The following is a 25,396-nucleotide window of genomic DNA, read 5'->3' as shown; positions in this document are numbered from 1 at the left end:
AGAGCGGGATGATTGTACGAAAATAAGGAGTGGAAATTGTGAGCGATATTTATAATTCGATGATCGCGCTGTGCGCATGTGTGCACGGAGATATCAGTCGTATTATGTATTTGCGATAACGCTGTCGTTACATTTATTGCGGTACAGCCAATTAAATCGGCGATCTTTGAAATCGGACGATGCATTTCGCATTTAAAAGCGCGTTTAACGGATCCCGCTGCTGTTTGTTGTTAGAAAATTATCGAAATGCGGTCGGAACGATGTATGCGGAATTACGCGACGACTATGCGCGTTATTTATGACCGCGTTTCGGATCTATATGCGGTAAATAATTTTCGCCATTATCTGCCGGCGAAAATCATTGCCCAGTGACATAACAGTGGAAAATTTTGTTGCGAGACCGAGGTTCATTTCACAAGATCGACGACATTTATTTAACGAGAAAATTCTGCGCAAGGAGCGAAGCAGAATTTAAATAGGGCTATACTCTGTCAATCTTTGACACCGTATAGCCATTACGCGCGTTTCCTCTTCGATTTTCTCAGGGTCTCGATCGAATCTTCGGGTACGGATCTCCCCTACGCGATTTTCGTCTACGCGAGGTATTTCGAGGACGGTTGTTTTATTAATCGGCCCACCTGACCACGTCAAAGTCCCCGGTCGAGTGGCAACGTTCGATTAAAGACACGTACAGTCGGGCGCGTTAAAAATTGAATCGGTGGCTCGGATGTTGGCCAATCGTCTGGCCTGTTCTGGATCGATCGATCCTGTCGACCAGCCGCGAAGAAATGAAAGGCGAAAATAAGAAAAATTGCACGTACTCCTTGCTCGGGTATCCTCGATACCGAAGAGGACGAAGCCAATCTCCTTGGAAAACATCCAAGTTTACTGGATCTCAATAGTAACAACCTCGCGTACATGGTTGCCTCTTCAACTCCTTTCCTGCTTTTGCACACGTTCTCACAGGCGCGACACAATTACGCGATTTTTCTAATCGAACCACGTCGTCCGATTACTCGTCCGTGCTCTCGACCAAGCAGAGGTTACCGATAGAGAGAAACCGGTTGACAGAGAAGCGTGGACTCGGTCAAATGACAAGTCGAAGGAAGATGCTAGGAATGGAAAATCAGACAGAGGAATTTCTTCAGCGAATCTCTGTCCGCGGGATCTCTAGATAGTCTCTGGGAAAGGAGAAGGCGAGGATAGAAGAAGACGAGAGAGAGGATGTCGAGGAGAGGACTAGATTCGGAACATGGACCTCGGTAGCGAGGTGGAGCGGTCGCCACGATGGTCAACGACACACTACTACTCGCTGCTCGACGAAATCGCGGCAGAAAACGATGTCGGCGTTATCGCGAGCGAAGATTAGAAGCCTATTCGAGTAGAAAAATGTGACTCGGTGACTGGGTGGGAGATGGAAATTCTTCTCCGAGAGAATTTGACGTTTCAGACGATGATCGACCTCAGCGTGTCTCCTCGTTAAAGACGCTGGCGCGCCAAGGCCACGCAAAGTCCGTCTCTTTGTGCGCCCCCTTGTGCAAAGAATTCGTATGAACGCATGCAGCAATGGCAGCAGCAGTGGCCGCACGAGTCCGCGAACTATGACCCGGGAATCGAGCAAACAGTATCGCTATCTGACTCTCGTTTGACTCATTCTTTTCACCGTCTTGCGTCGCGACCGCGCACCGCATGTATGCGTGCGATAGATTCGTGTGCGATAATTCGTGTGCCATGAGCAGAGTATTCGCGCGTGTACGTGCAACCGAGAAAGACCGATTGCGAGTTCGACGCTTGTTTTCCTGGCCTTCGTAAATAGTCTATTTGCATTCGTTATTCGACAGAAACTCGCGGCTCGTTGGGGATACGATATCAGCATGGCGGGAGAGTTCACCGGGGAATTACGGTTTCTTGCGACGAGCAATATCGCCGAGGTTTTCAAAGGTACAGCGCGGATGTGCAAGCCCAGTGTCGCGTTGTTCGCTCGATCTGTACCTTCGATCATGCCATGCCGTCTTTGCGGGTATCACGCGCAATGTAGCGAGCACGGAGGAACGAAACGCGTTCGATAAGAAGATATTTTTCAAGTACACTTCGCGGTATCGTCAGAGAGTGGATGAAACGTTAAGCCGGTCGTTTTCAGAAAGATGGAGGAAGAGAAAAAATCGTGGACTAAAATGCGAAGGAAAAATATCACCGTGACGGTCTACTACCCTCTTTAGCTTGCTGGATGTAGAACTCGTTGTTACGTCTTTTCAATGGCGGAAAGGGAAATATCGGTTGGTGATGCGCGGCTCGAAATGAAGGGAACGAGCAGAAGGACACAGAGTCACGTAATTATGAAAAATGTATCGGAGATGCGAATTACGGAGGGTTGCTTTCGTGCCGAAATACATGAAATATTCCACCGCTGTTTACGCGAAGCTATCCTCGGTTTCGTTTGTCCAGCGAGTAATTAAAATTCGCTGAAACAAGCTGCACGTTAGTTGTTTGACGTACTTGCTGAATCTCTAGCCGATTTTAACTATTTGCGTACCAGAGGGTTTTCGAACAACGTGGGCGAAAAATGATAATACTCCTTCGATTATGTGTCGAAAAAATCCGAGGACTGCTATAGCGCTCGTTTTAACATCTTTGTTTAACGCATTGTTGCCCGGTCACGAGTTAATTCGTCTTCATACCCAAACGCAGCTGACCAGTTACGAATAAACTCGTGATGCGCTTTTGTTTCGAGATATTTTGTTCAGAGATATGTTTGCAAAACCTGCCATGTACCATTACACGTGAGTGATTGCCAAATCGTTCATCATACCAAAAAGAAATGTTAAAAGTTAAATATTAAATAAAATTTATTACAGTTGACGGGGGTTCGCCCCCACGTTTGTTGAATAGTCGAATTAGTCGCAGGTATTCTCTATGACGGTCGTGTAGTTAGAAAGGATGATAGGAAAAGGAAGGGATGCATTTCGTCTCGGGCCTGTTAGTGGACTCATTAATAAGGCTCTAAATACCCTAGCAGGCCCTGTCTTAGACCGGAATACTATTGGAAGGTCGGGAAGTCGTGGATAAAACGTATAGGAATTGGGCCTGCTAGTGGACTCATTAATAAGGCCCTAAATACCCTAGCAGGCCCTGCCTTAGACCGGGATACTATTGGAAGGTCGGGAAGTTGTGCATAGGATGTATAGGAATTGGGCCTGCTAGTGGACTCATTAATAAGGCCCTAAATACCCTAGCAGGTCCTGCCTTAGACCGGAATACTATTGGAAGGTCGGGAAGTCGTGGATAGAACGTATAGGAATTGGGCCTGCTAGTGGACTCTTTAGTAAGGCCCTAAATTAGCAGGCCCTACCTTAGACCGTGATACTATTGAAAGGTCGGGAAGTTGTGCATAGAATGTATAGGAATTGGAGGTTTTCCGGAGATTTGCGAGAAAATCCCTGAAGTCGGAATGCATCTAGTGGCGAGGATCTGAATGATGGTCGCTGTACAATTTATTTATACCGTTTCACTTCCACTTCTAATTACAAAATAATAGCCGGTGACATGAGATAAATTCCGAGTAAAATTCCCGCAACGTAACTTACGGAATTGCATAGTGTGTGCACTCAAAATAAGCGCGTTTCGGATTCATACAGTTGTCTGTATAGGTCAAATGCACTGGGATTTTTCGGCACGAAATCTGAAGAGCGTGAAAGCGACTGGTGATACACAAACGTTATGGTTAACCACTTGCGCTGGAAAGACGTGTCACGCACGTTGTAATGCTTTTGTCACAGAATCGCGAACGACGTGGTATACACGTCGTTAGGCAATTGTTACAGAAATATTGGACCGTTCTGTCTGTGAATTTCTTGCCACTGCAAGTGGTTAATCCAACGTGATCGTCACCGGTAAAAAGAAACCGGTGGATCCTACGTGTTCCTCGAATTCGTTGGAAAAAGGGGACAGGCTGAGGAACTCTAAGCCCACCACACCTGTCCCGTAACCGTTGTTCGTCCTTTTTCGGCGAGTCGAAGCTTGGATTTTCAGATTTAACGAACTTGCTTGCTGGGAAAGATAAAAGCTGACAGGAAATGTTTCGTGAGAACTGCAAGATTCGTCTCAGTCCTGCGACCTGCTTTCGACTATTCGATTCATTTCCTTCTTGTTCTAACGATATTTCGCTTATAGATTCCAGAGAGCGTGGAACGACAGGGCGGTTTATCGATATTCCTGACGAGTCGTGTTCCAAGGATGTCGTGGAATACGAAGATTTCCCTGCGAAAATAAGTTACACCCTCTGAGACACGATTGTGGAACAGTGTTACTCGCTGGCAGCCAAGGCAGAGAATCCTTTCACGGAAAGCGCGACCCTGAAAGATCCCCGAACGCCGATGAAGAGGGGTTGCTGGGTCGCTGAAAAGGGGCTGCAACGGAAGGCGTGCCACGTCGTCGGGTACCGTCGCCTTGCCAGGGAATATATCTCCTTACAATTTTTCGATATAGTCAGAGTTTACTTTCCCATGATAAGTGATTCGTGTATTTTTCGCGATTACCGACCACTTCCGGTCGGGGGATGTTTCCACGTCGAGCGACGGTATCTTTCACGCCACTTGAAACATTTCATCTGTGATACCCTCTTTATTCCGAGCTTCTTAGATATATTTCACGGGTACAGTCGATGCACTGAATATTATAATAGATCAACAATCTTCTTCAAACTTTGTCTTTAACAAGTTGATAATAGAAGCTGCGATTAGCCTAATATCTTCGCGAATGTTGCATCTGTTTTTGAAATCAGGGTTATTAACGAGTTGACATTTACAAGACCGCAACGTTAAGTTTTTGATTTATCGATCATACTTAAATGAAAACTACTTGCGGTTGCATCTCCATTTTTATATAGTTTCTTATCTCTGTAGGAATATTTTTGATGAGCAAACGTAGGGAATAAGAAATGGTGTTTTATTCCAAAATATTTTTCATTTATTTATTTATTTATTTATTAAACGAGGAAACTCAATAGAATACAAAGAAAATGAATGCATACGGAGTTTACAGGTTTCTTAAAATCCAGAGAAACACCAAAAAGTTCTGTTGCTTGATTATTATTATTTGATAAGGGAGTGATTCGACAAATAGGATCGGTATTTGAGAATCGTGATTTGTAACATACAGTCTGGAATGTACGCGATGTTCTAAATGCTCGTATATATTATTTATTACGAACTAATAGACTAGACTAATAACTGAACTATGATGTCTTAGGACAGCCCTTGCACCCTTATTTAACCCTTTGCACTCGTGAGGCTCCCTTCAGTCGCCATTTGATAAAATTTCGAAGCTCGATATTAATTAATATGTCAAATTTAAGATAATATAATAGTGTGGGAGGTATCAAAATTAAATAATTCTACCTGTCATTTATTATACGATTTCTTACTTACTGCTAGAAAGATATCATCAGCCTCATAGCAGAAAATTTTTCAAATCGTCGAATGCAAAGTGTTAAACCTTGCACTCTATCTTCTTTCATACTCATTCGACCTGAACTCTAGGCTGCTGTTTATTACTCATCATCAGCTAGGTAGGCCCAAGTGTTTCTTTGCATTCATTTTCAAACCCTAGCATTCCTACGTGTCATCAATGGGTTAGGTTAGGGGAATTAGTTGTAGTTGTAAGGTTTGGTTAAATTAATTGTTAAGTTAGTTGTTTAGTTAGTTAGCTGTAAGGATTGGTTATTATGTAACAAATAAAAGGCTTTTATTAGAATATAATACTATTGTACCAGAAATGGGGAGTCCATTTTTACTTTCCTGTCTGGAGCAATTAAGTCGATATTAGGCATTTTTTAAACGTCGCGTTTTCAGGTCTGCTCGTAAATTTGGTCGCGATATCACGGTGTGTATCCGATCGGCAGAATGTTCGTGTCATCCGATCGTATTCTGTGTCGATTATTGCTGGTAAGAATCATCGCTAGCACTAAATCAAACCAGCACGCAATATCGCATTCGTAGTCGATTCGTTGCGTCGATACACGGCTGTTTATCATTCTCACTGTCAAATTCATTGTTCCTGCTGGAGTACTTATTCGTCATTTTGGCCAGCGACTTGATGCATCGGGTATGCATTCCGTCTTTGACGAAATTTATCCACGCGCTTGTCAAGAGCACGGGGCTAATGAGGATGAAAAACAAATTTAATTAGTCAATTCCCCTTAATTAGGTTGGCAATCCGACGATCACCAGGACAAGTTAAGCGTTTCCGTAAATACACAGTGCGGCACGCGCGTCGCGCGTGACTGTAATTGCCGATAAAAATAATTAACGTTGCTCATCGTCGTTTAAACCCAGCTTTATGATCGGTCTCGGAAGAAGAGAACGTTTTCATTTACGATTCCCCCTTGTCCCTATTTTATGGCCGTAGAACACGCGTCTGATAATTTACAGAAGAGAATCCCGCGGTACGCGATTAAGAAATAAATTATCCTTAATAGTTCTCATTTTTCCGAGCTAAGTTTCCATGCGAACGAGACGAACGATCGGAGAACGATCGGAGAACGATCGGAGAATGATCGACACTTTGGGGGGGAAAATTCGCGTCGGGTAAAGAGACGGTTAAAGGACCCGTTCGCTCCCTTTTCTTTCGATTCATATCGGGCCTGAGTTATTACGTCGAAAGTTGCGTTCGACAACACGCGAAAGCGTGAAAATACGGGGGAGGAGTGACGAATGGCTGGAGAAAAGCGGGAAAAGGAAGCGAGCAATCGTTGGCGAAAATGCGCGACCGTCAGAGGCATCTCATCGAGCTTTGTGTTCGATTATAACGTACGGAAACGCGAGGATAAGAGAGACGAGTGCGGATCAGCGTGATCCTCTACATTGTTCCAATGAACGGTATAGCAATTATCGAGCGTCCTATTCGATTGCATCGTACGAAAACTCGAGGATACAAAGTTAAAAAGAAGAACTGCTGGATCGTAAAAAGAAGAGGAAAAGAGAATGGTAGATAAAGGGGAGAAAGGATGGTCGAAAAAGTCGAAAACGCGAAACGAAGGTGCGCCAAGGGAGTCTTTTGTTCGTCATTTAAAACAAAGTAATTCGCAGCGGCGGAGAGTTTTGAAAGCTATTTAAAGTTGCCGGGGCTCGTCCGTTGTTGTTTCGTCGTCAATGGACAGTCGGTGAATTCACTTAAAATCAAGGAAACGTCCCCCTTTTTTCGCCTAATGCCTCAGTTTGGCAGGCAACAATTCGCGCGAGTCCGCCCGAATGTTCGCGGGAACAAAGGGGTAGCGGTTGGGCTTCATGCTAAATCCCATCCCGATCACGTTGTCTCGCATTTTTAGCCGCCAAGAGGAGATTACCGGCAAACGGTATTTGTTTAGACGAAATTCCACGACGCGAAGGACGGGTCGAATGGTTACTGTCAAAAAGATGGTCCCGGCCGGGCTGTTCGAATAAAAGCTTTTCATTTGTTGTTCCCTGTATCTCCCTAGTCACGTTATTCACCGTGTTCACGCCGTTAATTCGCGCGACCTTCGTGACAGAACGCGAATAATATTTATTACCGGAAGAGTGCAACGTATACGGAGCAACAGGAGCGACAGGGACAATGCTGCCAGAGATTATAACAACGTTCCGATAAGATGGCGGCTGGGAGAGTGGATAAACAGAGAGTCGTTTAAACGGTTGATCCTGTAAAGCCCTCTTCTTCGATACCGTTTGCCTCGATATCGAGACGATTGTCCGATGTCTCTGCCTATCGCTGCAATTATCTGTGTTTTCTACAATTTTTAATCAGTCCTTATCACCGGGTCATTCGCGGCATGTAGAATTGGACAGAGATTACATCGCCGCGTTCGATAAAGCGAAGGATTATCATAAGACCGTTTGTACTTCGAGAAACGCGACTCTTTCATAGCTCTTTCTCTCTCTCTCCTTCTCCTCTGTCGTATCGAAGACGATTGCTCGACGACGGAGACAATCGGAATGCAAATAGCAGTAGCGAGGCTTTTTCAAAGCCGAACGCGATCGTTCCGAAGGAAGATCGGCCGGCTATTTAGGCTCGCGGGTGTACCCGAGCGCCACGTTAAAAGCTACATTTCATAACCGGCAGCGCCAGCGCGCATAACCGTGATGGGGGATGAAGGGGGGTGCAGGGCAGGGGCGGGTGGGAGAAAAAATGGAAAAACGGGGAGGAGTACAAGCGGGAAAACAGAAGCACTAAAACTACGGCGAATCGTCGCGTATTCTGGTCTCCGCGACCCCTCGGCAAGCAACAAAAGCCTCCGGAAATCCCTGCCGGAGCCAGGAGCGCGCAAGCAAACAGAAGATTCATCCAATTAAACTTGGCGGGGAGAGGGGTGGGTGGTTTAACCACGCGTTTTAGAGAGATGTACTTCGACGCGAGCGTGATACGAGCGGGGCAAAAAACGTTCACCTGGGAAACGGACACGGAGGAACGGACAAAGCCGGACGAAAAAGCGAAAGAACCGGGAGAAGGAGCGAAATAAACGCGTGTCGCGGCGGAAAGACCGCGAGGAATAATGAGTGGGACATAGAAGTAGGAGAGAAGAGAAAAGTCAAAACAGGAAGAAGAGAGGAGTCAGGGGTTAGAGGGAGAGTGAACAGCGAAGAGGAGGCGCAAAAGGAGAAGGTATATAGAGAAGAAGAAACAGGGAAGAAAGTGGTAGGGGTGAAAGAGGTATCGGGGGTGAGAGAGAGAGAGAGAGAGAGAGAGAGAGAGAGAAGGTGAGGGAGGGGTAGGGAGAAGGAGAAGGAGAAGGAGAAAGAGAACATACGTTTTTCAGAAAACACCGCCCCCCAGATCTTCTCCCTCCTCCCCCGTGGCCTCTTCCTTTTCCCTCGGTCCGTTTTTCCCAATTCTGGCAGCTATACGAGAAGAGTTTTGTTGGACAGGGGAATCCGCGCATGTGCCACGGGGGTGGCAGCCTCGAGTGAAAGAGTGCAAGTGGATGCAGGCCTGTGCGAGCAAGAAGGACGAGGAGGGGTGTGCGCGCGGGACACGAGGGGGGTAATACGTGTGAGAGTACCCTGAAGAGTGGCGTCGGTAGTACGTGGTGGGAGGAGGGAAACGCGAGGGGTGAGAGGCGACCGTTCACGTCTTTTCGACGTCGACGCAACCCCGTTGGCGCAGAATAGCTGCTCAGTGCTCGTCGAACGGCGCTGTGTTGCGACGGGACCATGCCGCCGCGCCCTGCACCACCGATCAACCGATCTCAGGTACGCGAGACTCATTATCATTCCCGAGATATCGATACATCTTCTTGGTTCACTCGTTCCCTCCGGTTACACACGGTTTTCGGGTGGCTAGTTCCTTCTAGCGTGGTTAGTGCATCGCCGAGCGAAACGTGTCCGCTCACAGAGCATAGTAGATCGAGTCTCACGGGAGTGAGATAAATCTGTTTCTCGTGGCCAAACTTTGCCAGTCCCTCGCTCCTCGATCATCTGTGCGATTTCCTGTGCGTCCGATAAGAAACCGAAACGCCTGGTCATCCTGGTTAGCAGTGCGAGAAGCTTGCTCTCGTCCTTTGCCGTTCGTCGTTCCGTTCTACTTTCTGTTATGATTTTGTGCAGTTTGGTGGCTTCGAGCAGCAGGCACGCGAGGCCGGAGCAGTTTTCAGTTTTTTGGTGAAACTTGTTGTACCTAACGTCCTCGTGGATACGCGAGGATTGATCGGTGAACCGAATCGAACTCGTACGTCGATCGACCGGTCCCTCCGAGGTTGTCGAGAAGGCGATCTTCCAGCGAGGCTCGATTTAAACTCGATTTCATATTCCCTTCCATAATTCCGTGCGATTCGTTACGGGGTTACGCGCAATCATCGATCGGCTATCGATTAATTATAAAAAAAGAAACAGAAGAAACGGGACACCGAGAGAGGAAATTATTATCGTAGGAGCCAGATGCGTCTCCAGTCGGTGTCCTCCTTTTTTCCAACAGAAACGGCCTTTTGTACTCCGCTTACCCGACATTTCACGAGCACGCTGCGAACCCTTTCGATCGCGTTTCGATCGAATCTTCCGTAAAGACCATCGCGAGTCCCGTGGATGTTACAATCCATCGGGAAACTCGAGACAGAGTGCAACGGCGAAAGAGCGAAAAGCGTTATTCCCCTCTGGAGAGTTTTCGCGATGTCACCAAAGGGGGTGAGGTACATTTTGGTAGAGGGTCCTTGGGCAGTTTGCGGTCTCTGCTTACTCTCCTCTCGTTAAGGGCGTTTTGTGTACTCGCACGGTGCTACGTGTAAAATGATTAAAACCGTTTTACGCGTTGCAACACTCCGCTTTTGTCGCGTGTGCGTTTGCGTGCATGTCGAAGATCAAAGAAACGCGGAAGGATTGTGCGACGGATTTCCAGTGGATTCAGACGGGGGATGCTTTTGATAAAGGTGTCGGTTGAGCGAGAGACGGTTTACCTCGTTTTCTTGCCAGTGGGGACCGATCTCTTTCCCCGTTTAATGCTTCCTTTGCTCGCATGTGTACCGCCGCGTGGCCATCCGTGTTTTATCTCTTCCACCCCTTTCACCCCCTCGCCGTCTCGTCTGCTCTCCACTCCCGCGTCCTTTTCCCTTACTAATTAGAATATGCATATACGCGAGCGCGTTATTGAAATATTTGTCTCGAGTTGCCCGGAGAATGGCAACATTATTGGCAGAAAGTTTGGTTGCCCATCCCTCCGCGATTTGCCTGAAGTAGCCAGTTTGCGTTTCATTGGCCCGTGTTCGACGTGACGCTCTTGACTTAGGTGAAAAATTAAATTAATGGAAAATGAAGGGAACAGAACTCGTGGAAAAGTTGAAGTATTTAGTTGATCGGTTAAAGGTATTGGTTTTTTCCGATTGGTCCGCGCAAGAAAAGAGGTCCACCTCCCTTTGATTCGCGGCGTAACTTTCTTACGTGAACGTCCTTAGCCTTACGGCTCGTAAATACGCGCTCGTGGAAAAAAGGGGGAAAGAAAAACGAAAGGCGAATAAAATTAAGTCGACTGGTTAACGTAGTTGCAAGTCCGTTTGCAGAGATCGCTCGGACGAATCGGTTTTCTCAAGCCGATCAATCGAACCGTCGCGAACTGCTCAAAAAGTTCTTTAACGTCGAGCGATTTAATTCCCCGGGCTCTTACTTTCTCAAGAACACGATCCATATTCACGACGTATCGACGCGATGAAAAACCGTTTCCCCCGTTCCCCGTCGTTGAGAGAAAAACCGAATTAAACGACGGAAATGGAGAATCGTTTCGGCGAAAGTAACATTGGCGTAGGAAAATGAAACGTGTCTGCTTCTCGTACACCTATTTTGTTAAACCGTACTCGAGATTTTGCTTCGCGTTTTACGCACGCGAAATTCTACGGGAAATGGTACCTGTGCCATTTCGATATTCGAGTAATTAAATCCGCATTGTCCGAGAATCGTTATTTTCGCGTGGCAAATTCCTGCCGATGACGAATAAAAGCGCGTACACGAAGGGAACAAGAGATTATGGGAAAGAAACGGGCGAGGGGGAATGCAAATGGTATAAGAAAATCGCGGAGCAGGGGAGGGAAAAAAAGGAGCAACATCTCGTGTTTCTTTTTCGCTTGGCTATGCTTGGTGGTAATACACACGGCCGCGAGTATCTCGAGCGCGACGCAGAATAGATATTTCATTGTTATGGGCTGGAATATTTTTCGCTGACAGGAAATAATGCTCGTCCCGTCTTGTCTCGTTAGGAGAATTCCTGTAGCTATTCTTGCATGTCACTCGTGCGCGGCCTTTATGCCGCGCGACCGGATTAATGGTACAGAAAGAGGAGATACTTTTCGGTTGGCCGGTCACGAGGGCTGCATTCTTGCTTCGCGACGAAACAAAGTTCAGCTCCTCGCGTTCCGGCGACCCTTCGTTGGAGAAAAAGGGGAAAGAAGGAGAAAGACGGGATCGAGGTTGCAGACCGATATGAAACTTTCCCTGGCCATTTGTACGCCGGTTCCCGTCTTGCAAGTTTCACCGCGCGCGAGCCAGAAGACGCCGCCATGCCGGCGAAAGAATCATAATGGGGGCGGATGTTCAACAAGTTCGACGTTTAACGTCCGACTATTCTCATATTCATCGTGCACGAACGTTCTGGACGTTAAATCGGTTCGGAATTGCGCCGACATCCCTGCTGTTCTCGCTCGCCGCAATCAGAGCGCCACCTTTAAATCACCCCCTGTCCTTAATATCCTCGGGGTTATTTAATAAACATTTCCCACGGCGGTGGTTAAGCCGGCGATAGGAGGATTTCGCGCTGGGTTGAAATTTTCGACGCGTTTCACGATCAACCTTCCATATCGCGTTCCCGGATTGCGTGCATCCGTCGCGTCGTTAGGCTTCGATAAACGTGTACTCGCCACCCCTCGATTTTGCCCTCTCCCCTTTATTCTTGCTCTTTTTTCGTCATGCCAGAGGAAGGTTTTGCACGTGTGTTTCGATGTGTTCCGAGGTGTTGGTGAAATTTCGCCTTGCAGGGGGAGAACAGCATAGGTTATTGATTATCGTGAATGGCTTTATAAATAACCGATCGTGTAGGAGCAGCCGCCGGACGGCGCGTAAATATCGCGCTCGCTGGGGTGATTCTTTAAAATCGCCGCGCCGCCATGGAAGAACCTGCCGGGACACGGGATGAAATCCGGCCGTATGTTTGATCGATACGAAATTCGCCTTCGATTCTCATTTTGCCCTCTGTTATTCGTCCTCTAGTCGTGGCGACGCGCGGAAACGGACGCGTCGGACGCGGGCGGACTCGATACGCGAGGGAGAAAGCCTAAAACCCCGTTTACATTCGCCTGGTTTGCGCGACGTCGCGGACAATACGTGGGCCGGGGTAAAATTTCGCCGTGTACACTGCTTAATTTTCCCCCATTCTTTGAACTCGATCTCTTTTCGGCTGGCCCGTGTCGGTCGTGATATTAAATTCCTTCGCGGCGATCATTCTTTTTCTCTCGTTTCCACCGGGGAACCATGTTTTCTTTGTGCACCTATGAAAATGGCGGCCACAGATGGGACACTTTGTTTCGTCATGGACGAAGCCGAATGCATATTTAAATTGCAGTTTAATCGAGAACGCGCACACGTCGATTTTTTATCAATTAACGAAGACTGAAAGCCGCGAGCGCTCGTCGCTCGGGTATGCGCTCTTATTTACGTAACGAGTCGCGCTCTGTTAAATTTCCTGAGAAATAAGGACGTAAATAGTGTCGTGTTTTGCGTCAGTTAAAATAGCTTTAATAAGGTAAGTGGCAACTCGAGTGTCTCATCGGCTGTTGCTAGATCGTCGTCGATTGTACTCCAGCCCAACCACTTCCGTACCATTGATTTTCATTCAATGCCCGGGTTAGCGAAACAAATGAAATAGCGCAAAACAAACACGCACCACGCAAGTCGCGTGTACGTCGTGAAATTGTCATGTTCCGCGGACAATATCGCCGTATGCCCTTCCTTCTCGGAAGCAGTTTCAAAGCACCGCTCGGAATTAATATTTTCTCCTCGTCACGCAGCAACCGGATAAGGAATAATTGATGTAACGCTGACGTAAATATTTACCGCTGAATGGAACGTGTTTTTATTCATCCCTTCGCGTCTCGTCTCGTCTTTGCTCATCTCCTTGATAAATTTGCTGCATCGTTTATCCGGAACGCGACTAATTTCCATTTCACCCCGGCTGACGTTCGAAATCGGTTTATCATTTGGAATGTCGAGAAGCTGACTTAATCGGGGTAATAAAAATAGCAGAAAGAGGGATGAAAGAAATTGACAATGAAATTGTTACGACATTTACGTCGCGCCATGAATAGCGACGAGGAAAATGGCGGTGACTAATAAAGGTTCGATCTTTGCGTAGTGTCCGATCAGACGCGACTGTTAATAACTCCTCCGAGCTCTCGTATTTATATGGAAAAGTCAAAGGTAGGATGGAAAGTCAATGATTCGCCAAACTTTCGATACTGGGGGATATACAATTCCGGTGACATTTTCCTCGATTGTTAATGAAAAGGACTATCCGACGATTTGTACTTCTAAGCATGTCGATGGAAACTACGCTCGCGAGTTCTTCTTCCGCAACGACAGAATTTCCAATACCGCTGCTTATAAAGACAGATTAATAGTCGAGGTTTCGATTATGTTTCGTCTTTGTAGCGACACAGCCAGGAAAGGTATCCCTATTCTTTTCGATTGGCGGCGTCTGATATGCAAATGGCGGACGAGCGTAACCTTGCCTACCTAATTCGACAAGCGGTCGCATAAATTCCGCGTAGCGGCAGGCAATTACGGGATAATAGTGCGTTGGTACGTAACGCTGACTGCCGCGGACACGGGATAAAAGTGAAACGCGTGATTACACGGTTAAGGAAAAATTTACTCCCCGAGCATTAATCCCTTCTCTCGCATGCGCCGCGATTTAACGTCCTCCTCCGGCGGAAGTTCATTTTTCTTTGGACAGAAAGTGCTTTGGCAGGCGAGTTTCCTGCTCGTTCTCGTTCGTGAAACCAACTGGTACCGAAAGAATTATTTATTCATTCGAAGCAACGTACCAAGCTTTCGGATCAAATTAATACTCCGCGGGGCATCGTGTAGAAGTTTGTTCGTAGCAACAATAGGCGTTGTTTTTCCCTTCTTACTCTCCTTTCTTTTTCGCCTGTCTTTCCTTCCAGCTTCCTTTTTTCCTCCTTTTTCGAGAAAGCGGTCGCGCGTGCAAACCCGCGCACGAGACTCCCTGGATCTCTTTGGAGTATCAATCGGCCGTGATGAAAACGTACGTGAAATGATTAATTAGAGTGCGAAGAATCGGAACGCGATGAAAAACCATTCGACCCGTTCGGCGGGAGACTTCTTTCGATTAAAACGCGCGCATCGCTTGGTCGCTCGGTTGTTTTTCCTCTGCGACTCGCGTTCCTATCATCCAGCACGTGGGGAATTTAAAGGAGAAATTGTAAGTCCGTTCGGGACGTCGATTTAACAGGTTCACTGCCATGGTGGTCATCAGTATCCGGCGATATTAATTTTTTTAATTTATATTAAAAATGTTTTATTCTAACCATTTTTTGAAAATTCCAGGAACGTAAATAAATAGGGAACTTTGAATAAAAGACATTAACCCTTTGGACTCGAAGATTTCTCCGTTGTGAAGATGCAATTCGAAGCTCTTCTTAGATTTTTCTAAGCTCAGTGATACTCTTTATGCTAAAATTAAAATAAGAAAATCGTATAGAATAATTTCATTTCGATGTTATTAACACTAGATTTACGGAACCCGTCAATTTGACGGATGGGTTGCTCCAATTACAGGATGGTAACAGATTTAGTTAACTTATATTAAGATTGTTAATATTGTAATTGTTTTTGAAAAAAATTACACGTGGTTTCCTTTACCTGTCAATTTGACAGGTGTCAAATATGTAGAAATATGTATATAGATAGCGTCCGTAAACCTAGTGTTAATATAATTATCATCATTTAAGTTATAGCGTTAAAACAAACGGTGACTGAGAGTCACCTCCCGAGTGCAAAGGGTTAATAATTGTTTGATAATTCATCATTATATCGTAACAATAATGGAAATTTGATCGTGGTCCCCTGAGTATACGATATAAAAATTGCGTGGCAATCAAAGTGTTAAGGAAGCAATATTTTCCATGTCGCGTTAATCGAGTCGACATTGTACGATACGTTACACCTACCGCCATTCGTCTTTGTCCCTGGTCTTCATCGGGATGGAAGCCACCTAGGAAGCTAGTTGGATCTTGGTTAAACTCTTTTCACGGAGTGTAGCCGCGAGCGAAAATTCTTAGAGAACTTATGCAAACGGAGGCACAGCTCGATTGCAGATAATGCGATCCTTTAGCTCCGAGAACGCGTCCTCCGGCTTGGACCGATCCGCTGAAAGCGAGTCGGCTATTGTAGTGGCGCGGGGCGTGAAAAATCTGTCGCGACCGATGTTTCAGCGTCGAGCCGCGAACTTTCGACAATGTTCAACCACTGCTCCACCTTTTCGATCGTTGAAATGCTCTCTTTCAGCCGCGCCCTTACTTTCTCTTTATCACGCGATGCTTTCAGCCTTCGCTCCGGCCAGATATTTAGAGAACACGGTCATGCGAGGGCACACGGGTCCCGAGACCACTGGTACCTTTCTGGATGCTGCGAATTTCCTAGACGTTGTCTCTTAAACTGCAAATTGCGTAAGTGCGAACGCACAGCGACAGGTTGGATTAGGAATATCGCCGGATAACGAGCGCGCGAAAAAATGGCAATCCTCGTTGTTTCGCGAAGATTTTCGGGGAATTTTCGCGAAGCGAAGATGCAGCGGGGAGATGACGTCTTTTATTTAGAGAGGCAGGAGACGATTCGCGTATGGTTATGATAATACGATGGAAAATTGACCGCATGAATATCGCGTGAAAAGGGGTGGCAGAAAAATCGATGGGGCCATGAAAGAAAAGCTGACAGCCAGGCCGAAAATGTTGCGGACACACTCGATTTGCCATTATCTCGGCACGGGGAGAAAATGTCACGCTCGGTGCTCCCGTTATTGACGCGAAAGCCGTTCTTAATCGCGAATTTAACTTGTAGGAGAGGCCGGGACCGAATACCAATCGCGTTCCATTTCCGTAAGTGCTTAATCGGTCGGAAATGAATCGCGATATTCAATCTGTATCGAGATATCGAATCCCTCAAATATGTCCAAAGTATACTTTGACGACGAACACGATGATGGAGGGACGGGGTTGAAATCGATCATGCTCCTTGTGTTTCGAATTTCTACGAATTTCCGAATAACCACGAATCCCGCAGCAATTTCCTAGTTTTTTTCCTAATTTATATTTAATTCGAACACGGATGCGTTAACCCTTTAACGAGCAACGCGATATCGTTAAGGGAACTCTCGCAGAAAAATTCACCCCCGGCTGGTTCGGACCATCCGTGCCGCTTATCTACCGGCGAGCAGACTGAGTTTAATTCGCGAACAGCAAGTTTAATTAATTCAAGGAAATATTAATTTTATCCGTAAAAGTTTGCTTTATGCCGCTTTCCCGCATTGTATCCGAGTTGTCGGGCACGGTTTATCCGCGTGCGCGTCGCGTTTGTCTCTGCCGATTTTCCTCCCCTTTCCGCGGTTACCACTCGATGGAGCGCACGATGGATCGAGTTCGGGTCGCAAGCGATTTACGAGATTATAACGACCTTGTAGGAAATTTCTGCAGAAATTCCGTCATACCATTAGCGCGAACTCTCCGTTAACTTAAATATCGAACTTTCCCGATGATAACTCGTTGTTTTAACCCGATCAACACACGCGTGCACGGAGTTCTCTGTAGCACGTGTTTCGCGTGTCTAGGTCAATTTCGTTCGTTAGTCCCAAAGTCGGCTAGTTTACCGTCATCATCAAATTATCCTTGACACCTGAAAAGTTCTCGGATTGATCTTCCAGCGGAAAATCGATTTACCGAAAGATCGACGCATAGTATTTTGTCTGTGGAAGCCTCGCCACGATGGAGTACGTCGATCCACTTCTCGTTTCGGCTCTTACGAAATTAATTACCATAGAGATAGAAGGGATATAACGGCAAGTAGCGAGCATTTGGATTCATGCTCGAGGAGTCTTTGCCTCTCGAGGAGCCTGAGAACTTCGTGTAAACGCGCATCGAATTTGAATAATTCGTTTTTGAGTCGCGCCTTCTAAATTTCACCCTTTCACCCGCGATCGTGAAAGGAGCATCCGCGAGTCGCTTCAACTTTGAAATTTGTTCAGAACTCGCGTCGTTCTCCGTGCTCCTATTTTCGAAACACGCCGAGAACGAGCTACTCCGTCTTGGCTGCTCCTTTCCCTTACACCTGGCGGGTCAAAGTTAAATCGCGTCTCTACCCTCGCTACCGACGGTTGTTTGTAAATCGACGCTTTGAACTTGAGCCTGGAGACGTCGGCTGCCCGACGATGGCCAAAGGCCTTTATGTAATTAGCGAGCGTCGAAACGGAGGATCGCCTGGTCGCGTATCCGTGACACGAGTCCTTTTCAGACTTTCACCCTTCGACCATTATTCCCAGACATCCTTAAAGCGTCTCTCGCTTGCTTTTTTCCCGCTGCTTCCTCGTGTATCGATTACAATCGCTATTTATCCGCGACAGCGCGCCGACATTTTGTCTTTATTATATCCACCGTGTTCGAGATTCATCGCATAATTGCTGCAATATTTTTTAATAAATACAATCGACGCGGTGCTGGCTCGCGGCTGGAAATCTGATTTTCGCCGGCGCATTCGCGCGCCGGCCATTATGAAATACTTTCCGCGCAGAATTATGGAATACGAAATAGCTCGCGTGCGCGTGAGATTACAAGGATACTTTGTAAAATTAATGGCATGGAAATTAATTATTTCGCTCATCTCGGTGAAACGGTGATAAATGTCGAGTTCCGTCGACTAGGCACCGCTTTAAACGCGAATTCCCAAACGCGCGACTACACAACCTTTCCCCTTGTTTTCCTTTCCGCCAACCTGCCCCTTTCCCGTGTTTCGCGTAACAACGAAACGTGGCGTCGAATTTTCGTCAAAAATGGGAAGAGTCGCGAACCAGGTCGCTCCAATCCTTTGCCGCAAATTAAATTGTCTTGCCGTAATATTGTTTGGCCTACAAAGGGGCGGCAAGCTACTCATTTTTGGCAGCACAATCGCCCGGGCTTATTTTGCGTCGGCGTTGCTCAATTTCGCGTTCGCGAGAAGCTTCCATTATTTTCGGGAAAAGGGAAAAGGAAAAAAAAAGCCACGATTTTCCTTGCCCGAATTTCGCCAAGGAATAAACTCCACGACGAACAGAAGGGACCCCCCGAATCGATGCACGTTGAACGAGAATTTCATTGATCTCGTTGGAACATATTTTACAAAGGGAAGCGAAGTACGTGGGGAATTTTCGTCTTTACTTTACCTTACCTTTCGAAAGGACATTTCGACTCTGCGAACGTGGGACGTGTTAAATTAGCCAAGGAACGGAGTTTGTTTACGTGGAATTGCTTTGTTCCCCCGGTGAAACCATGAACTTTTATCTTTGCGAGGTGCATCGTTCATTCGTCGAAGTGCGTTTCACTTTAACGGTCGCATCGGCGGAGGGTGCATGAGGGAGAGAATAGAGGCCGTGTCTATTCTAGCGACTATAAAAATAGCGGGAACGAGAAAGAGCGAGTTTCAACGACGCTGGATCTGCCCAGTTCTATGCTCTCCATAAAAGCCATAAAGCTGAAACGCCGCGTAACTGCGCGGCGTGTATGGAAAAGAGAATCTTCCGCCATTTCGTCGATTATTTCCTTCTTTTTCCTTTTTTCTTTTCTTTTTTTTTTTTCTCTCTCTCGAAACGACCGCCTCCGCGATTTCCTTTCTTTTATCAGCGTTTTGCTTAAGTTTCCCTATTCGTCCCGTTATCGACCGATGGACGAAATCGTGGAAGACGTTTCGACGTAGAAACAGCTGCAGGAGTGGGTGGCGACTTTCAAAGATGGCGCCGGAATTTCGTTGAATTCGTTTATCCGTGCGAGCCGCGCGCTAACGAAGGGGTCGAAAAAATTCGCGAATAACGAGTACGGTAACCGATGAGACGCGTTTAAAGAAGGCAACTCATTACTGAAATTATCACTTTAATTACTGCAATGCGTCACACTCGATCGGACACTTTTGAAAGCGCCGCGTGATTGCGTTTCCTGCCCCGTTTTACCTCTTTCTCGTCTCCTTTCCGCGTTTTCAAAGTGTAATCGATACGCGTTATTTTCCTCGCGAAATCTCCTATTAACGACGTTATTGTCCGAGCCGTGGTTAATGCAAGTTCATCGACGAAAATAGAAACCAATCACTTGGGGAACTATGTTCCTCTTCTCGACTGTCGTCGCGTAGAATGGAAGAAATACGGACGGGATTTGTCTCGAGACTGATCATTTACGAGCCATTTTTCAAACGGACAGTGTACTCTGTAGTCGGGTCGGATGTTAAACGACCTTGTAATATATTTCGCCGTGGAACGAGAGGACGTCGGGTTATGTCTTCTATGCAGGAAGCGAATTCAGCTGCTTGATACTTCGAATGCTCTTCCGTCGTTGGAGAAAGGTCGAATATCCGATTTATGTAGGATGCGGATGAAGGGGGAAATTTATTCGAAGGTGGAAAAAAGGAATTGTTTCAACTCACCCGCTCTGTGTCGACTGATTTTTGCTTCGTAGCGTCCCTGACGAGTTCTTCCTGTCATCATTCACAAGGTAAATCGATAAAGTATGTAGGAGTATAGCCGCGATCGTACACGCGACAGCTTTCGTTCGAATGGAAAAGATTGATCGACCATATTCGCGACTCTCCGTGGTCGTCTGCTTCTTTCTGCCTCGCGATCCAGCGTTGTTCGAGGAAATCGGGAGGAAGAGCCGCGTGAACCGTCACACGGATACAATTTTAGGACAGTCGAATGCTGGTTTCATCTGGATCCATTATCAGATACCCGGTTGCCCCGTCTCAATGGCATTGTCGTGACGTAGCGGATGCGAGATAAGTAGCGACCGATAATGCGTGTACTACGAACACGCTCGAGTGAGAATAACGCTGGTAAGTGTTTCGGTAAATATTATTCCGAATCTTTTCGATTCCTATCTCAGCCAGATATCTCGCGATCGTAACGGATGTACACGCGAAACGCCGGATTTACGAGAATAATATCGCGCCTACTCGTGGAAACCTTTGGAAAAGCGAATTTTCGTTGGCCCGGTGGTCGCAACCGATTCAAGCTTGCACACTGTACACGGGAAATCGAGTAATTACGGGTTAACAAGACACGTATCGGACATTAAGTAGTCACGGTATGACGCGCGGGATTAGTCGGACGCAAGTAGTAATGGATCGTCAATGTCAGCCGGCCCGAGGTTATCGCGTTGGGATTTGCCAGATGGCAAACAGTAACGAGGAACGTATCGTGGCCTTTCGTTTCTATTATACCGAATGCTCATCGAGCGATACTTTCGTAGCTGCGTATCAAAAATTCCTATTCGACGGCCTCGCCTGGCTGCCGTGGAAATTCACCGCTGTCGCGACCTCCGGCACGAAGACTGCTACGTCTGTGTAATTACAAGCGCGCATCTGGTAATTTGAACCGGACAGGATTAACTGCAATTTCATACCGCTAAAAAAGTACTTTGTCGTAGCTCTCTTCGTGGATCAGCGCGATGTTTTCAAACGAAACTTGTCAGCCTGGCAGGAAATATTTATTTCCTACTTTCCCATCTTCCTCCAGTTTTCACTTATCCACGTGATCCTCGAAGTTGAGAGACTTATCAAGGAGTTGCTCTATTTCGGAAACCAAACGATTCGATCATACCGCGGTCTTGACACGTACGTTAGATAAATATCAAATTTTTGTTGATTTTCATATTGGGACCCTTTCTTGTCTCTCGAATACGTTACCTTGGAAAGGATAATTCCTCGTAATCGCCTAACGAAACGACGATGCTTCCTCTTCGAGGATTCTCCACCGTTGTCTCATTTCATGAATATACGTATGGTAAGCGAAGTGCGTTTGTTGATAGAGAGGTGGGATTATTCGGAAGAAATACACGGGTGCAGATGAGAATTTTGATAGGAAGACGCGAAAAGAATCCATAAAGCTGTAACAGTGATCCGTGATACGCTCGTCAGACTGTTTTACGGACCCCCGGCAAAGAAATACGAGGACAGTGAACGGTGAGGTCTGTTTTCTTTAGGCGCATGCTCGATCGGACGAAAAATTGCTCCGCCAGACTGAGAAATTGTATCGACAGATTCGCGGCATATTTCCGCGACCTTTCGCGAATTGAGACAGTCGGCGAGCGAAATGAGAAAGGATCTGCCACGAAGTCAATGTCGATCCTCTTCTTCCCACCTCTCATCTGTCTACCTGCTCGCTCGTCGCCACCGTTTTTAATCCCGTCAGTTTAATAATATTATACGAAAACGAATAGAAATTGCGAAAAGAGGATTACCCCCGTGTTAATCCTTTTAATTCTGAAGGATCGCCTTAATCCCATCTGCCCTATATCTGTCCTACCGACTACACGCTATCTCCTATTTAGATTCCTCCATGAATCATGCCCCTTCTTTACATTTTCAACGATTGCAACGGTGGGTGCCGTATAGAAAATCGATATGGAATACGTAGGCAAGGTTAACTCTGTTTATCGTCGAGGCACCTAGATCGATCGAACCGGGAGGAAAAGTAGAAAGGAACACGCGTAATAAGAGTTAAAACGGATCGTCGATACAGGTTCCGGATTCTGCGAGGGAATCGAGTAAGCCGAGATTCTCTTTTGCTATTTTTCCACGAAAATATTTGCCCATACGCGAGCGTCGTCGTCCCGGGGCGCCGTTTCTCTGTGTCTCCGGATTTCAGCCGTAGGATTTCGGGCAAGTGCATCGGTATCCGTCGATATCTGGCGTGTGTGTACATTTGCGAGTAAATATGCTCGAGGAACGAGCCTCGAGAGGGTTGCGAACGGAGCCACGCGGGAGACGACTGCGCGCTTCGGGGCCGATGCTTGAATAGCAAACACCGACTGAATTTAATCCCGCTAAGACAGCCACGGTACTTTCCCTTAGTCCTATCCATCTCGTATGTACAGTGACGTTATTCCGCGCGATTAGGCATCCGCCATTTTCTTCTAATCAACGATACGTAATTTCCTTTCAAGCGTCTCGCCGTGTCGCGTAATTTCACCGCGCGTAAAATATCGCGTTGGTTTTCTAGCGACCATCATTCTCAGTCTCGCCACTAGATAGACTTCGACTCGAAGGAGGCTCGAGGACTTTCTATACTTTCTATACATATAACTTCCAGATTTTTCAATAGTATCCCTGTCCAATTCTAGCAGGCCAATTCGTAATACCCGAATTACGAATGACTAGCGAGTGTCTGACGCTTTAGAGTGAAGGGAAATATTGCCCTCCATGTTCGTGAAAAATCGCGAGTGTCGAGGTCTTTTATAAAAATTTCGCTACTAAATAAAAGTGTGTAGCGATCATCATCATCATTTTCAATCTCGTCGCTAAATGGATTCCGAGTTTGAGGACCTTCTCGCAAGTCCTCGGAAAACCTCCAATTCCTATACATATAACTTCCAAATTTTTCAATAGTATCCCTGTCCACTAGCAGGCCCAATTCGTAATACCCGAATTACGAATGACTAGCGAGTGTCTGACGCTTTAGAGTGAAGGGAAATATGGCCCTCCATGTTCGCGAAAAATCGCGAGTGCTCCGAGGTATTTTATAAAAATTTCGTTGCTAAATAAAAGTGTAGCGACCATCATTCTTGCCCTCGCCATTAAATGGATTCCGACTTTCTCGCAAGTCCTCGGAAAAACTCCAATTCCTATACATATAAGTTTTCCCAGCCTTTCAATAGTATCTCGGTCCAAGACGCAGGACCTGCTTTAGGGGGTAGCCTTACCGATGAGTCCAGTAGCAGGCTCAGGACGAAACGCATCCCTTCCCTTTGCCTATCGACCCTTCTAGCACCATCTTCACATAAGGATACATGTGACCAGTCGACTTTCATCAACTGCGGAAGAGAGGAGGACCCCGCTACAGTATTTTTACGTCGATTCGTTCTCTCCTTCGAGCTTTCTTTTCGCCAACGTGGAATTTATCATCCACGGTACGTTGCGTGTTTTGCGACGATAAGATCGATATCGGCAATCTCTGAAAGCCAACGAGGTAACCGCGAATCTCGAGACCCTTATCACGGGGAAAGTAAGCTTCTGTTTCCCGCGCGAAATCATACAGCGATACACATGGACGACTAGAGGAAAGGACGAAGTGGTTTCGTTGTTTACAGACTTCCCTATACACCACCACGGTTTCCGCGTACTAACTCCTTTAACGAAATCCCACGACTGAATTCCGCTCATGGTTGGAAGTTTCGTTCGCCCGTTCCACGACACTTTCTTTCTCTCCTCTCTGTCTGCGGTCTGGTCTGCCGGCAGTCGCTCCAGGCTTTTGCTCTTCGCGATAGAAACCGGGGGATACGGAGGAAAAAAGGAAGCCTTATCTCGGGGACTCGTAAATGGACGTCTTAGCTGCGCCGTTTCTACATCCGACTGTTTCACGGTGTAAATAATAAACGCGATGGCCGCCTCGCGCCGTTACGCCACCCTTATTCCTCACTCGATGTTACGTCTCTTTCCTCCGTTCCTCGCATTTTCATTTACGAGGAGTCGCATTTATTTATTTCGCCCCGTTCTACCCTGCCTTCGCCGTTATAGAATTTCAAATTTCCACTCGATCCTCTCTTCCATCCCTTCGAAGACGTCACCATTGAAACTTCTGAGTCGAGGGGGCGCCTCGAATGCGAGCGAGAAGTTTCGCTAGTCAAACTTCCGATATTCTGGTAATTTTACGGATTACAGCGTCGTTTAACGCGAACCTCGTGTGCAGCGGGTGCCATTTTCGAGCCTTTCGATACGTCGCGAATTCTCAATGGGTATGAACTCTGCTCTATCAAAGTTGTCGATCAATGGGAAATTTCGACGAGTGATTAAAATCGTTATACCGGGAGTGACACGTGTTAGACGACCATAGTCATCCTTATGACTGGAAAGGTTAACCTCTAGGCTACTGTGGGCGCTCATAGGCACTCAGAAATTTTGCGTTTGTGACACGGAGGGCGTCTACAGACGCTTGGAAATTTTGCGTTTGTGACACAAAGGGCGTCTATAGGCGCTTGGAAATTTTGCGTTTGTGACACGGAGGTCGTTTACAGACACTTGGAAATTTTGCGTTTGTGACACAAAGGGCGTCTATAGGCGCTTGGAAATTTTGCGTTTGTGACACAAAGGGCGTCTATCGGCGCTTGGAAATTTTGCGTTTGTGACACAAAGGGCGTCTATAGGCGCTCGGGCGTAGTTTGACTTTCTGACACGGAGGGCGCTTGTTTTCACAAAAATGGCGCACATCGTAACTCAATTCCTGCCGTATGGTACGGCCTTTGCGTATCAAAATCTGCCGTAGTTAAGGGGTTAATTATCGAAGTTTTAATTCGCAAAATTTGGCACCGAGTGCGACGAAGATTCGTAAGAGACGAAAGAACGTTTATACGCGGAAGTGCGACAATTAGGTGATAGAACAAAAGATATTCGATCAACTTACCACGGCGCGAGTCGGACAAATGGCGGTTGCGGAAACAGCCTCGGAGATGACAGGCTTCGTTCTCGGTTTCCTCTGCTTGCCATTAGTTGGTTCGATATCGGCAAGCTGCGAGCCGAGAATTTCATTTTCCAGTGGAAGTTTGCCAGCAACATCACGGCACCCAATGTCTCGCGGCTTAAATGTATCCTCCGCATCGTCTTCCACAAGTTTTTACACCTTGTGAAATCGAATCATCGCGCTGTCATGACAG

General features: G+C 46.7%; 2 protein-coding genes across 2 annotated transcripts in view; one reads left to right on the top strand and one right to left on the bottom strand.

The window, feature by feature from the left end:
- The window catches only part of P5CS (Delta[1]-pyrroline-5-carboxylate synthase), a 10,127-nt gene extending 9,207 nt beyond the window's left edge, over positions 1 to 920 (bottom strand). The window contains exon 1 of the mRNA XM_017909065.1: positions 822 to 920. Coding sequence (XP_017764554.1) covers positions 822 to 920 — 99 coding nt within the window. The remainder of the gene's footprint in view (positions 1 to 821) is intronic.
- Positions 921 to 9,153: 8,233 nt separating this feature from the next.
- Positions 9,154 to 25,396, top strand: part of Oct-TyrR (Octopamine-Tyramine receptor) — a 46,617-nt gene continuing 30,374 nt past the window's right edge. The window contains exon 1 of the mRNA XM_017909050.1: positions 9,154 to 9,221. The gene's annotated coding sequence lies outside the window, so the exon portion shown is untranslated. The remainder of the gene's footprint in view (positions 9,222 to 25,396) is intronic.

Source organism: Eufriesea mexicana, unplaced genomic scaffold (assembly GCF_001483705.2).
Source record: "Eufriesea mexicana isolate 0111107269 unplaced genomic scaffold, ASM148370v2 scaffold14421, whole genome shotgun sequence".
NCBI lineage: Eukaryota > Metazoa > Arthropoda > Insecta > Hymenoptera > Apidae > Eufriesea > Eufriesea mexicana.
The sequence above is the reverse complement of the archived record's forward strand: the minus strand, read 5'-3'. Positions and strand labels throughout refer to the sequence as shown.